We start from the raw sequence: 14,218 nt of genomic DNA, 5'->3' as shown, positions 1-14,218 counted from the left end.
GGGGGGGGGGATACGGGGCGGTCACGGGGGGGGATACGGGGCGGTCACGGGGGGGGGGATACGGGGCGGTCACGGGGGGGGGGATACGGGGCGGTCACGGGGGGGGGGGGATACGGGGCGGTCACGGGGGGGGGGGGGATACGGGGCGGTCACGGGGGGGGGGGGGATACGGGGCGGTCACGGGGGGGGGGATACGGGGCGGTCACGGGGGGGGGATACGGGGCTGTCACGGGGGGGGGATACGGGGCTGTCACGGGGGGAGATACGGTGCGTCACGGGGGGAGATACGGGGCGGTCACGAGGGGGGATACAGGGCGGTGACGGGGGGGGGGGGGGGGGGGATACGGGGACAGCCACTTATATATAACCTCTTCAGGGATGTATAATATCCTTATAATGTACAGAGGTCACTATCCTCTATATAAGCCTCATTCCTTGTGATGTAAATGTCAATAAAGTTATTACAAGATTTTTCATGAAAGGCTAAAAAATCTAAGAAAACAGAAAAACACAGAGAACATAAAGCTGTCACCTGTCTAGGAGTAGGATGGGCGGAGTGGTGCGGGACCGAGCAGTGCTCTCTCATACCATCACGGCGGCACACTGTGACGGACCCGCAGCCCCAGCAGATGACATGCGGCTTATCACATAGGAAAGGATGGGACACTTTGCGTTCCAGTTCTCACGTGACCCATACAGCCATAGAGAGACTTAGAACGCAGAACCACGTAGAGAGGACACGTCTGTAACTGAGGTTTGGAACGCAAAAGATACTACGTCACGTGATCTTAGAACGCGAAGATTGTGTGCAAGAGAGACCTGGAACGCATAACCCGGAAGTCATTGTGGGATCAGTATGGCAGAGAAGAGGAGCGCACTGAAGTCCCGCAAGTCCCCGAGAAAGATCCCAGGTGAGTGGGGGTTGTAGTGATGAACTAGTTGTGGCCCTTTAATACTGGGAGTTGTAGTAGTTGGAGTGCTGTAATAGTGGGAGTTGTAGTAGTTGGAGTGCTGTAATAGTGGGAGTTGTAGTAGTTGGAGTGCTGTAATAGTGGGAGTTGTAGTAGTGGGAGTGCTGTAATAGTGGGAGTTGTAGTAGTTGAAGTGCTGTATTAGTGGGAGTTGTAGTAGTTGGAGTGCTGTATTAGTGGGAGTGCTGTATTAGTGGGAGTTGTAGTAGTGGGAGTGCTGTAATAGTGGGAGTTGTAGTAGTTGGAGTGCTGAAATAATGGGAGTTGTAGTAGTTGGAGTGCTGTATTAGTGGGAGTTGTAGTAGTTGGAGTGCTGTAATAGTGGGAGTTGTAGTAGTTGGAGTGCTGAAATAATGGGAGTTGTAGTAGTTGGAGTGCTGTATTAGTGGGAGTTGTAGTAGTGGGAGTGCTGTAATAGTGGGAGTTGTAGTAGTGGGAGTGCTGTATTAGTGGGAGTTGTAGTGGTTGGAGTGCTGAAATAGTGGGAGTTGTAGTAGTGGGAGTGCTGTATTAGTGGGAGTTGTAGTAGTGGGAGTGCTGTATTAGTGGGAGTTGTAGTAGTGGGAGTGCTGTAATAGTGGGAGTTGTAGTAGTGGGAGTGCTGTATTAGTGGGAGTTGTAGTGGTTGGAGTGCTGAAATAGTGGGAGTTGTAGTAGTTGGAGTGCTGTATTAGTGGGAGTTGGAGTGCTGTAATAGTGGGAGTTGTAGTAGTGGGAGTGCTGTATTGGGAGTTGTAGTAGTGGGAGTGCTGTATTAGTGGGAGTTGTAGTAGTTGGAGTGCTGAAATAGTGGGAGTTGTAGTAGTTGGAGTGCTGTAATAGTGGGAGTTGTAGTAGTGGGAGTGCTGTATTAGTGGGAGTTGTAGTAGTTGGAGTGCTGTATTAGTGGGAGTTGTAGTAGTTGGAGTGCTGTAATAGTGGGAGTTGTAGTAGTGGGAGTGCTGAAATAGTGGGAGTTGTAGTAGTTGGAGTGCTGTAGTAGTTGGAGTGCTGTAATAGTAGGAGTTGTAGTAGTGGGAGTGCTGTAATAGTGGGAGTTGTAGTAGTTGGAGTGCTGTATTAGTGGGAGTTGTAGTAGTTGGAGTGCTGTATTAGTGGGAGTTGTAGTAGTGGGAGTGCTGTATTAGTGGGAGTGCTGTAATAGTGGGAGTTGTAGTAGTTGGAGTGCTGTAATAGTGGGAGTTGTAGTAGTGGGAGTGCTGTAATAGTGGGAGTTGTAGTAGTTGGAGTGCTGTAATAGTGGGAGTTGTAGTAGTGGGAGTGCTGTATTGGGAGTTGTAGTAGTGGGAGTGCTGTATTAGTGGGAGTTGTAGTAGTTGGAGTGCTGAAATAGTGGGAGTTGTAGTAGTGGGAGTGCTGTAATAGTGGGAGTTGTAGTAGTGGGAGTGCTGTATTAGTGGGAGTTGTAGTAGTTGGAGTGCTGTATTAGTGGGAGTTGTAGTAGTTGGAGTGCTGTAATAGTGGGAGTTGTAGTAGTGGGAGTGCTGAAATAGTGGGAGTTGTAGTAGTTGGAGTGCTGTAGTAGTTGGAGTGCTGTAATAGTAGGAGTTGTAGTGGTGGGAGTGCTGTAATAGTGGGAGTTGTAGTAGTGGGAGTGCTGTAATAGTGGGAGTTGTAGTAGTTGGAGTGCTGTATTAGTGGGAGTTGTAGTAGTTGGAGTGCTGTATTAGTGGGAGTTGTAGTAGTGGGAGTGCTGTATTAGTGGGAGTTGTAGTGGTTGGAGTGCTGAAATAGTGGGAGTTGTAGTAGTGGGAGTGCTGTATTAGTGGGAGTTGTAGTAGTTGGAGTGCTGTAATAGTGGGAGTTGTAGTAGTTGGAGTGCTGTAATAGTGGTTGTTGTAGTAGTGGGAGTGCTGTATTAGTGGGAGTTGTAGTAGTGGGAGTGCTGTATTAGTGGGAGTTGTAGTAGTTGGAGTGCTGTATTAGTGGGAGTTGTAGTAGTTGGAGTGCTGAAATAGTGGGAGTTGTAGTAGTTGGAGTGCTGTAATAGTGGGAGTTGTAGTAGTGGGAGTGCTGTATTAGTGGGAGTTGTAGTAGTTGGAGTGCTGTATTAGTGGGAGTTGTAGTAGTTTGAGTGCTGTAATAGTGGGAGTTGTAGTAGTTGGAGTGCTGAAATAGTGGGAGTTGTAGTAATGAAGGAGTTGTGCTCCAGTAATGAGGGTTGTAGTACTTTTGCTGCAAAAATAGTGGGAGTTGTAGCTGGGGTGCAGTAATAATGAGGGTAGTAGTAGTGGTAAAGTTGAGGAGCAGTAATAGTGGGGGAGTGTAGTAGCTCCAGCATGCTGGAAGTTGTAGTAAAAAAACAAAACTAAAAACTAAAGGTCTACAGTAGAGCCCTGCACCGAACTGTTTTCTTAAAGGGATACTCCAGTAGAAATTGTATTTTTCTCGGTCGGTACCATTGGGGGACACAGAGACCGTGGGTATATGCTCTTGGCACTAGGAGGCGCTGACACTAGGCATACAAAGGTAAGTTGGCCCCTCCTGGCTGGATATACCCCACCTACTGACCCTGAGCTAATCAGTTTTAGCTTAGTGTCACATATATGTCCGATTCCCCCCCCGGACAGGTGCCTGCGGCCCTAGTCACCGCGATACAGAAGCGGCTTCAACATCCAAAACCAATAGTATCTTCCACCCTGAAACTGCTTATTACCACATATTCTGTGCTGACAGATCAGTCAGAAATCATTTGCAGCGCGATCATTGGGAAGGTATCGATCACTGAGGTGGCGGTGATGATAGAGGCGACGGTGATCACAGAGGTGGCGGTGATGATAGGGGTGGCGGGGATGATAGAGCTGGCGGTGATCACAGTGATGGCGGTGATGATAGGGGTGGCGGGGATGATAGAGGTGGCGGTGATGATAGAGGTGGCGGTGATGATAGGGGTGACGGGGATGATAGAGGTGGCGGTGATCACAGTGATGGCGGTGATGATAGGGGTGGCGGGGATGATAGAGGTGGCGGTGATGATAGAGGTGGCGGTGATGATAGGGGTGGCGGGGATGATAGAGGTGGCGGTGATGATAGGGGTGGCGGGGATGATAGAGGTGGCGGTGATGATAGAGGTGGCGGGGATGATAGAGGTGGCGGGGATGATAGAGGGGGCGGTGATCACAGGGATGGCAATGATGATAGAGGTGGCGGTGATGATAGAGGTGGCGGTGATGATAGAGGTGGCGGGGATGATAGAGGTGGCGGGGATGATAGGGGTGGCGGTGATGATAGAGGTGGCGGGGATGATAGAGGTGGCGGGGATGATAGAGGTGGCGGTGATGATAGAGGTGGCGGGGATGATAGAGGTGGCGGTGATGATAGGGGTGGCGGGGATGATAGAGGTGGCGGTGATGATAGGGGTGGCGGGGATGATAGAGGTGGCGGTGATGATAGAGGTGGCGGGGATGATAGAGGTGGCGGGGATGATAGAGGGGGCGGTGATCACAGGGATGGCAATGATGATAGAGGTGGCGGTGATGATAGAGGTGGCGGTGATGATAGAGGTGGCGGGGATGATAGAGGTGGCGGGGATGATAGGGGTGGCGGTGATGATAGAGGTGGCGGGGATGATAGAGGTGGCGGTGATGATAGAGGTGGCGGGGATGATAGAGGTGGCGGTGATGATAGAGGTGGCGGGGATGATAGAGGTGGCGGGGATGATAGAGGTGGCGGTGATGATAGGGGTGGCGGGGATGATAGGGGTGGCGGGGATGATAGGGGTGGCGGTGATGATAGAGGTGGCGGGGATGATAGAGGTGGCGGTGATGATAGAGGGGGCGGTGATCACAGGGATGGCAATGATGATAGAGGGGGCGGTGATGATAGAGGGGGCGGTGATCACAGGGATGGCAATGATGATAGAGGGGGCGGTGATGATAGAGGGGGCGGTGATGATAGAGGGGGCGGTGATCACAGGGGTGGCGGTGATCACAGGAATCGCAGCCATCATGTTGATGTGCTGATCATAGAGTTGTCAGTAATCATAGTGATTGAGGTGATTGTATTGATGACAGTGATCGTAAAGATGGCGTCCACTCTGAATCCGCTGTATCGGTTGTAGACCCCATGCTTTGTTCTCTTCTCTTTCTCCTTTACCATTTTTGCTGATCACCTTTTTCTTGCTTTTAGGTAAAGTGCAGTTCAGTGAGGGGAATAGTGAAGACGCCGCACAGAGGTAAAGTCCCCGCAGCTGCAGGCGGAGATCTCTAGAGAGGACTGTGCTGCTCTGTGACTCGTATTAAAGCATCACCGTGTCTGATTGCTGGATTTGACCCCCCCCCCCGGGTATTAAGGAGGTTCTGTGTCGCCCCCTGATGGAGATAGTACAGCACACCCCTTTTCATTTCATAGAGTTGAATGGAGCGGCAGAGCATGTGCAGACTCTGTTATATTCAGATGAGTGACCAGGGGTGCGGAAATTTAATAAAAAACTACTTGTCCACGGAACTAAAATGGAGCAAAATCTACTTGTCCCTCATGACGATCCACTTGTCCCGGACAATTTTCGCATTTACACTCTCATTTTTTCCTCCTCGCCCTATAATAGCCATAACTACCTACTATAATGATACCTTTTAATTGTTCCATAACATATTCTTTAAAACAAAAACTAAAAAATATTGGTTAAGTGGAATTGAAATAGTTAAAAATAATTTTGCAGATTTGGTGGATTTCTTTTCTACGCCATTTATCTTGTGGTTGAGATAACATCATCCGTCATGTTTTACTAATTAAAAACGTAATTGCCATTTTCTGACCCCGGTAGCTTCTTTTTTTTTTTTTTTTTTGTATACCAGGCTGTATGAGGGCAAATATTTTGCTCCATAATCTGTTTTTGGTCTCGGTACCATTTTGGTATTGATCTGACTTTTTAATCGCTTTTAACTTTTTTTTTTTTTTGGGGTTATTATTAAAATTGCACTTCTGTGGTTTGGTATATATATATATATTTTTTCATTTACGTAATTTTCCGTACGGGATACATAATGTTATATTTTAATATTTCGTACAATTGCACACGCAACGATACTAAATATATTTATTTTTATAATGTTTACATGTTTTTATATAGGAATAGGGGGTGATTTGAACTTTTAATATGGAAGGGGTTAGTGTGTGTCTTAAACTTTTATTACAGCATATTTTTTTTTTTTTTTTTACACTTTATTAGTCCCTTAGGGGACTTTTAGGAGGAATCATTAGATTCCTCATACAGATCAATAGACTTTTATTGAACGCCATTGATCTGTGTGCTCTGTGATCCATTGATAGAGCCTAGTCCAGCCAGGATCTATCAATAACAGAGCCATGGACAGCAGAGAACAGAGGTAAGCTCTCCAGCTACCTCCACCCCACTAGCCCACCAGGGAGCATTCTTATGTCCCTTTAGATGCCGTTGGTGGTGATCTAAAGGGTTAATAGCCAGCTGCATGCTGGCTATTGTCGGCGGTCCCCGGCTACTGAGAACAGCCGGGGGCTGCAGAGTATGGAGCGGGCACGAGTCAGGAACCTGCTCCATACACCCCACTGAGCGCCGCCATGCTTATCGGGGGCTTTCAGGTCCGGCCCTGCTTAGACCTGAAAAATTCACCTGCCTGGCGCCTAGGACTGCATGTCCCGGGTGTCGGGCGATAGGAATTCCACATCCCTGGTGACATAGGAGCCCTGTTTATGTGATCAGGGGGGTCCCCTTAGCAATAGATGACGTGTCTATAACCCCCTTTAACCCCTTAAGGACGCAGGACGTAAATGTACGCCCTGGTGCGGTGGTACTTAACGCACCAGGATGTACATTTACGTCCTGTACATAACCGCGGGCATTGGAGCGATGCCCGTGTCATGCGCGGCTGATCCCGGCTGCTGATCGCAGCCAGGGACCCGCCGGCAATGGCCGACGCCCGCGATCTCGCGGGCGTCTGCCATTAACCCCTCAGATGCCAGGATCAATACAGATCCCGGCATCTGCGGCAGTACGCGATTTCAATGAATGAATGATCTGATCACCCACAGCGCTGCTGCGGGGATCCGATCATTCAGAATGCCGCACGGAGGTCCCCTCTCCTTCCGGCTCCCGGCGTCTCCTGCTCTGGTCTGAGATCGAGCAGACCAGAGCAGAAGATGACCGAAAACACTGATCTGTTCTATGTCCTATACATAGAACAGATCAGTATTAGCAATCATGGTATTGCTATGAATAGTCCCCTATGGGGACTATTCAAGTGTAAAAAAAAAATAAAAAAAATGTAAAATTAAAAGTAAAAAAAAAGTGAAAAATCCCCTCCCCCAATAAAAAAGTAAAACGTCCGTTTTTTCCTATTTTACCCCCAAAAAGCGTAAAAAATAAATTTAATAGACATATTTGGTATCGCCGCGTGCGTAAATGTCCGAACTATTAAAATAAAATGTTAATGATCCCGAACGGTGTGAACGTAAAAAAAAAAAAGTCCAAAATTGCTACTTTTTAAAAAAAATTATAAAAAATGTATTAAAAGTTTTTTATATGCAAATGTGGTATCAACAAAAAGTACAGATCATGGCGCACAAAATGAGCCCCCATACCGCCGCTTATACGGAAAAATGAAAACGTTATAGGTCAGCAAAATAAAGGGATTATAAACGTACTAATTTGGTTAAAAATGTTGTGATTTTTTTTAAGCACAACAATAATATAAAAGTATGTAATAATGGGTATCATTTTAATCGTATTGACCCTCAAAATAAAGAGCACACAGTCATTTTTACCGTAAATAGTACGGTGTGAAAACGAAACCTTCCAAAATTAGCAAAATTACGTTTTTCTTTTTAATTTCCCCACAAACATTGTGTTTTTTGGTTGCGCCATACATTTTATGATATAATGAGTGATGTCATTACAAAGGACAACTGGTCGCGCAAAAAACAAGCCCTCATACTAGTCTGTGGATGAAAATATAAAAGAGTTATGATTTTTAGAAGGCGAGGAGGAAAAAATGAAAACGTAAAAATTAAATTGTCCGAGTCCTTAAGGCCAAAATGGGCTGAGTCCTTAAGGAGTTAAGTAAAAGCTCTTTTTAGATACCCATAGAGGGTTAAAACTTTTAAAGTGTACCTGTCGTCAACAAAAACTTTTGATATAATGTAGATAATACCATTATATGTATATTTGTAATATACATTGGTTAAAAATTGTGTATATTTTTGGGTAAAAAAGCGCTGTCCCTGCAGCTATTGTCTGTTTGTCTCTATGAGGAGTCCAAATACAGGAAGTGAGGGCAGGAGAAGCGGGGATCTGTGCAGACTCCTGGCTTGTCAATCATCCTGATGTATGAGCGGGAAGCATGTTATAGAGCCTCAGTGCACACTGTCCTGCTTTTTCTTTGCGTACAGAGCCCCGCTTGTCCTAGTTGTACAGAGCCCCGCTTGTCCACCCTCACTTCCTGTATTTGGACTCCTCATAGAGACACTCAGGCGAAGCTGCAGGGACAAAAATATAGACATTTTTAAACCAATGTTTATTACAAATATACATATAATGGTATTATCTACATTATATAAAAAGTTTTTGTTGACGACAGGTACACTTTAAATGGGTCCTGTGACTTTAAGAAAATAAATAAATAAACAAAACACTGTTGACATGTTGTGGAGCACTTTTCCAAACAGTGTGCCCCCCAGCTGTTGCAAAACTACAACTCCCAGCATGCCCGGACAGCCTTTGGCTGTCCGGGCATGCTGGGAGTTGTAGTTTTGCAACAGCTGGTTGTGAAACACTGTTTTAGGGACATGTTAAAAGTATTGATCATTCGGGTTCTGAGTGTTCAGACCCCGACCTGTCACTAGAGCGCGCTAATCCGAGAAAAACTAACACTGCATGTCTATGGGATTGTCAATGGGGGGCGCCAGAGATGGCCGAGTAATTGCTTTTCTATAGACGGTTAAAGGGGTATTCCAGGAAAAACTTCATATATATATATATATATATATATATATATATATATATATATATATATATATATATAAAAAGCAACAGAAGAATACAGCAGCACACTGCCAGCACAAGGATATAGATGAAACATGAACATGCAGTTAAAACATGGAAACTATACAGCTATGGTGTAATAGATGCAAATGTGAAACTATGAGATAGTGAGGCACTTAGCTCGCAAATTTGTCTCCGCCGGCAGTCAAATAGCTTGGACCGTCCCACCGCGATAAGGTGGCCTCCTTGGGACGGACCCTACACTGTGAATATGCCTCTGTGTGAACAGTTCAGTAAGCATGGCAGGATCTGGAACATCCAAGACACCTTATATACACACCTGATAGAGGGGGGTGGGGTGCTATATTTCATAGTTTCACATTTGCATCTATTACACCATAGCTGTATAGCTCTCCATGTTTTATCTGCATGTTCATGTTTCACCTATATCCTTGTGCTGGCAGTGTGCTGCTGTATTCTCCTGTTGCTGTATATCTAGCCTAGTAGCGTGCACCTGTAGGCCAGGTCCATATAATAGTTTGGTATCAACTAAAGTGCTGGCTGACTTATCCTTTGTCTGTATTGCACATACGGGGGAGGGGCTACCTCCATGTTGGCCTTGCACCCCACCCACCTCTATCAGGTGTGTATATAAGGTGTCTTGGATGTTCCAGATCCTGCCATGCTTACTGAACTGTTCACACAGAGGCATATACACAGTGTAGGGTCCGTCCCAATGAGGCCACCTTATCGCGGTGGGACGGTCCAAGCTATTTGACCGCCGGCGGAGACAAATTTGCGAGCTAACTGCCTCACTATCTCATCGTTTCACATTTGCATCTATTGCACCATAGCTGTATAGTCTCCATGTTTTATCTGCATGTTCATGTTTCACCTATATCCTTGTGCTGGCAGTGTGCTGCTGTATTCTTCTGTTGCTGTATATCTAGCCTAGTAGCGTGCACCTGTAGGCCAGGTCCATATAATAGTTTGGTATCAACTAAAGTGCTGGTTGACTTATTCTTTGTCTATATATATATATATATATATATATATATATCTCAACTGGCTAACGAAAGTTAAACAGATTTGTAAATTACTTCTATTAAAAAAATCTTAATCCTTCCAATAATTATCAGCTGCTGAAGTTGAGTTGTTCTTTTCTGTCTGGAAACAGTGCTCTCTGCTGACACCTCTGCTTGTCTCGGGAACTGCACAGAGTAGAAGAGGTTTGCTATTTGGATTTGCTTCTACAGTTCCCCAGACACGCGTCATCAGAGAGCACTTAGACAGAAAAGAACAACTCAACTTCAGTAGCTCATAAGTACTGAAAGGATTAAGATTTTTTAATAGAAGTAATTTACAAATCTGTTTAACTTTCTGGAGCCAGTTGATATATAAATAAAAGTTTTTCCTGGATAACCCCTTTTAATGTAGCGGTGATGCACGTGTCCGACTTTGCGCTCTATATTCCGATGTTTGCCTCGGGTCCCTTTTCCTGTGGATAAGTGTTTTAGGTTAGGATACCCCTTTAAGAACCTATTAATTCTCCTATATACGTCTGTGTGAACCCGCAGGAGAGCCGCTTTGGAAAATGCCATTCGGAAGAAGATCGAAACGGAGAAGAGGGCGTTACAGATCGTGGAGCGACTCCTGGAGAACGACATCACCGAGGACTTCCTGATGGACTGTGTGAGTCTTCCTGTAGTTGTATGTTATATTATGTGCCTCCAGCTGTAGGCTTTGGCTGCCCATATATGCTGGGAGTTGTAGTTTTGCAACAGCTGAACATGAGAGAGGATGCCTGGGGAAGTAGGCTGCGCGGGCCCCAATTTATGCCCCCAACTCATTTTAATTAAAATACAAGATCATAAAAAAGTATTACTACATGTACTGCAGTGTGCACATGGTTCTACAGGCTCAAATATGCATATCTATCCCCGAAAATAAAAGCGTAAGACAGAACACAGATTAAGGGTCTACTGCAGAACCTCATAGTGCACACCCCAGCTGCTGCAGGATATCATAATACACACCACAGCTGCTGCAGAACCTCATAGTACACACCACAGCTGCGGCAGAACATCATAATACACACTACAGCTGCTGCAGAACATCATAATACACACCACAGCTGCTGCAGAACATCATAATACATACCACAGCTGCTACAGAAACTCATAGTACACACCACAGCTGCTGCAGAACATCATAATACACCACAGCTGCTGCAGAACATCATAATACACACCACAGCTGCTGCAGAATATCATAATACACACCACAGCTGCTGCAGAACATCATCATACACACCACAGCTGCTGCAGAACATCATCATACACACCACAGCTGCTGCAGAACATCATATTACACACCACAGATGCTACAGAACATCATAATACACACCAAACTGTGTCCAGCTCCGTTGCAGTACAGTTCCCCCACATTAGGGGCAGCACGGTTCCCCCACATTAGGGGCAGCACGGTTCCCCCACATTAGGGGCAGCACGGTTCCCCCACATTAGGGGCAGCACGGTTCCCCCACATTAGGGGCAGCACGGTTCCCCCACATTAGGGGCAGCACGGTTCCCCCACATTAGGGGCAGCACGGTTCCCCCACATTAGGGGCAGCACGGTTCCCCCACATTAGGGGCAGCACGGTTCCCCCACATTAGGGGCAGCACGGTTCCCCCACATTAGGGGCAGCACGGTTCCCCCACATTAGGGGCAGCACGGTTCCCCCACATTAGGGGCAGCACGGTTCCCCCACATTAGGGGCAGCACGGTTCCCCCACATTAGGGGCAGCACGGTTCCCCCACATTAGGGGCAGCACGGTTCCCCCACATTAGGGGCAGCACGGTTCCCCCACATTAGGGGCAGCACGGTTCCCCCACATTAGGGGCAGCACGGTTCCCCCACATTAGGGGCAGCACGGTTCCCCCACATTAGGGGCAGCACGGTTCCCCCACATTAGGGGCAGCACGGTTCCCCCACATTAGGGGCAGCACGGTTCCCCCACATTAGGGGCAGCACGGTTCCCCCACATTTGGGGCAGCACGGTTCCCCCACATTTGGGGCAGCACGGTTCCCCCACATTTGGGGCAGCACGGTTCCCCCACATTTGGGGCAGCACGGTTCCCCCACATTTGGGGCAGCACGGTTCCCCCACATTTGGGGCAGCACGGTTCCCCCACATTTGGGGCAGCACGGTTCCCCCACATTTGGGGCAGCACGGTTCCCCCACATTTGGGGCAGCACGGTTCCCCCACATTTGGGGCAGCACGGTTCCCCCACATTTGGGGCAGCACGGTTCCCCCACATTTGGGGCAGCACGGTTCCCCCACATTTGGGGCAGCACGGTTCCCCCACATTTGGGGCAGCACGGTTCCCCCACATTTGGGGCAGCACGGTTCCCCCACATTTGGGGCAGCACGGTTCCCCCACATTTGGGGCAGCACGGTTCCCCCACATTTGGGGCAGCACGGTTCCCCCACATTTGGGGCAGCACGGTTCCCCCACATTAGGGGCAGCACGGTTCCCCCACAACAGGCTGGAGGCTGTATGCCTGTGTTTTGCCCCCACTTCAGTGCTCTGACCACCGCTCCTCCGGTCCGGACATAGCAGTACGTCCCGGGACCGAAGGTGCGGTGGTCGGGGCACCGAAGCTGACGTGCCGCTGGTAACACTTACCATGCTGGCCAGCGCATGTCCTCATCGCTGCTCCGCTCCTCCGTGCTCCGTTGCTATGGCCGCACGCACGGGATGTCAGTGACGTGCCTGCGTGCGCTATCTTCCCAGCGGCCCCTGCGTTTTTAATGATCAAACGGTGAAGCTTTATTGAAAGTCAGAAGCATATAGAAGATCAGCAAAAGAGCCAAGAAGATTGGCAAAGATAAATAGGCCTTCAAGGCCAACAGAACAAGAACATAGGTACAAACATCTGCATCATCAAATATAAACCTCGCAGCGGAGATGAAGAAAAGACTAATAGTAGCAAGCGGTGGGGGCCCAGTCCCTTACAATTGTGGAGAGTGGCGTATAGGTAACTCCATCAATACAAGCTCAAACAGTGATGGGTGTGAGAACAATATGTAGAGGAGAACCATGGTCCCCAAAGAGTGTTCAACCTCTCCATCGTATCGTCCCTTATTGCCGACAGTTTCTCATTAAGTATAATGGCATTCACCCTATCGATAACCCTAAAGAGATCTAAGTCGCTTCCACTGTGAGGCTAAATAGGGCCCCTGCGTTTTTAAAGTAAACGCGGGGCCGCCGAGAGCGCATCCCTGTGTCCCGAAAACATCTTTCGGGACACAGGGATGTCCTTAGGCACCGGCGGGCCGGATAAATGTCCTCGGCGGGCCGTAGTTTGAGGACCCCTGCCGTAGAGCTTATAAAACCTGCACTTTGACACTTATTTTGACACTTTTATGTTTCCTTTTCTGCTTTGTTTATTTGCTTCCTAGTATATTGAGTTACTGAGTGTTTTGCTGATTTCCTTCTTTTAGGGTACGTTCACACATACAGATTTGATGCGCAGGATTTGTAACTGCCGATTAGAAGCTGCGCTCAGTCATGTAGTTTACATTGAAATCTGCAGCGGAAAATCCTGCGCATCAAATCTGCTTACGTGTGAACGTACCCTAAAGACAAAAATCCCGCTGAAAACCAAAGGTGTCCTCCAGAATCAGAGTCTTTCAGAAACAGCGCCACTCCTGTCCTCAGTTTTTGTGCGGTATTGCAGCTCAGGTCCTTCAAAGTAAATGGAGCCAAGTTGTAATACCGCTCCAAAACACAAATCCCTGAGGGTTTCCAGGGTCATTGAACAAATCTATTTGTGCTCCTAAGGGACTAATACCCCCCAAAACTGGGGACCCCCTTATAAAATTATCCCTTTTATTATTTTCCATTAAAAATCATTTTCAATATAAATCTTGTGATGAAATAATACTAATCAGTGATTTAAAAGCACAACCTATAGTTTAGTGATACTGTTATTCCCACTCAGATTCCAATTAATAGAATCTCTCTAGCATTCATAGAGTTAAAGGGGTACTCCCCTGGAAAACATTTTATTTAAAATCAACTGGTGCCAGAAAGTTAAACAGCTTTGTAAATTACTTCTATAAAAAAAATTGTAATCCTTCCAGTACTTATCAGCTGCTGTATGCTCCACAGGAAGTTCTTTTCTTTTTGAATTTCTTTTCAGTCTGACCACCGTTCTTTCTACTGACACCTCTGTCCATTTTAGGAACTGTCCGGAGCAGGAGAGGTTTGCTATGGGGATTT

The 14,218-nt window shown here is 47.2% G+C and overlaps 2 protein-coding genes across 2 annotated transcripts in view; one reads left to right on the top strand and one right to left on the bottom strand.

The window, feature by feature from the left end:
* Positions 1-745, bottom strand: part of GLMN (glomulin, FKBP associated protein) — a gene marked incomplete in the record, with an annotated part of 30,119 nt that extends 29,374 nt beyond the window's left edge. Inside the window, 1 exon segment of the mRNA XM_056523150.1 lies at positions 533-745. Within this exon segment, the coding sequence (XP_056379125.1) occupies positions 533-586 (54 nt within the window).
* A 76-nt stretch (positions 746-821) lies between these two features.
* RPAP2 (RNA polymerase II associated protein 2) overlaps positions 822-14,218 on the top strand; it is a 78,343-nt gene continuing 64,946 nt past the window's right edge. The window contains exons 1-3 of the mRNA XM_056523151.1: positions 822-911; positions 5,100-5,145; positions 10,506-10,620. Of these exons, the coding sequence (XP_056379126.1) occupies positions 857-911; positions 5,100-5,145; positions 10,506-10,620 (216 nt within the window). The 5' untranslated portion in view covers positions 822-856. The remainder of the gene's footprint in view (positions 912-5,099; positions 5,146-10,505; positions 10,621-14,218) is intronic.

Source organism: Hyla sarda, chromosome 6, assembly GCF_029499605.1.
Source record: "Hyla sarda isolate aHylSar1 chromosome 6, aHylSar1.hap1, whole genome shotgun sequence".
Taxonomy (NCBI): domain Eukaryota; kingdom Metazoa; phylum Chordata; class Amphibia; order Anura; family Hylidae; genus Hyla; species Hyla sarda.
Note: the sequence above shows the minus strand (reverse complement) of the source record. Positions and strands in the feature narration are given on the sequence as shown.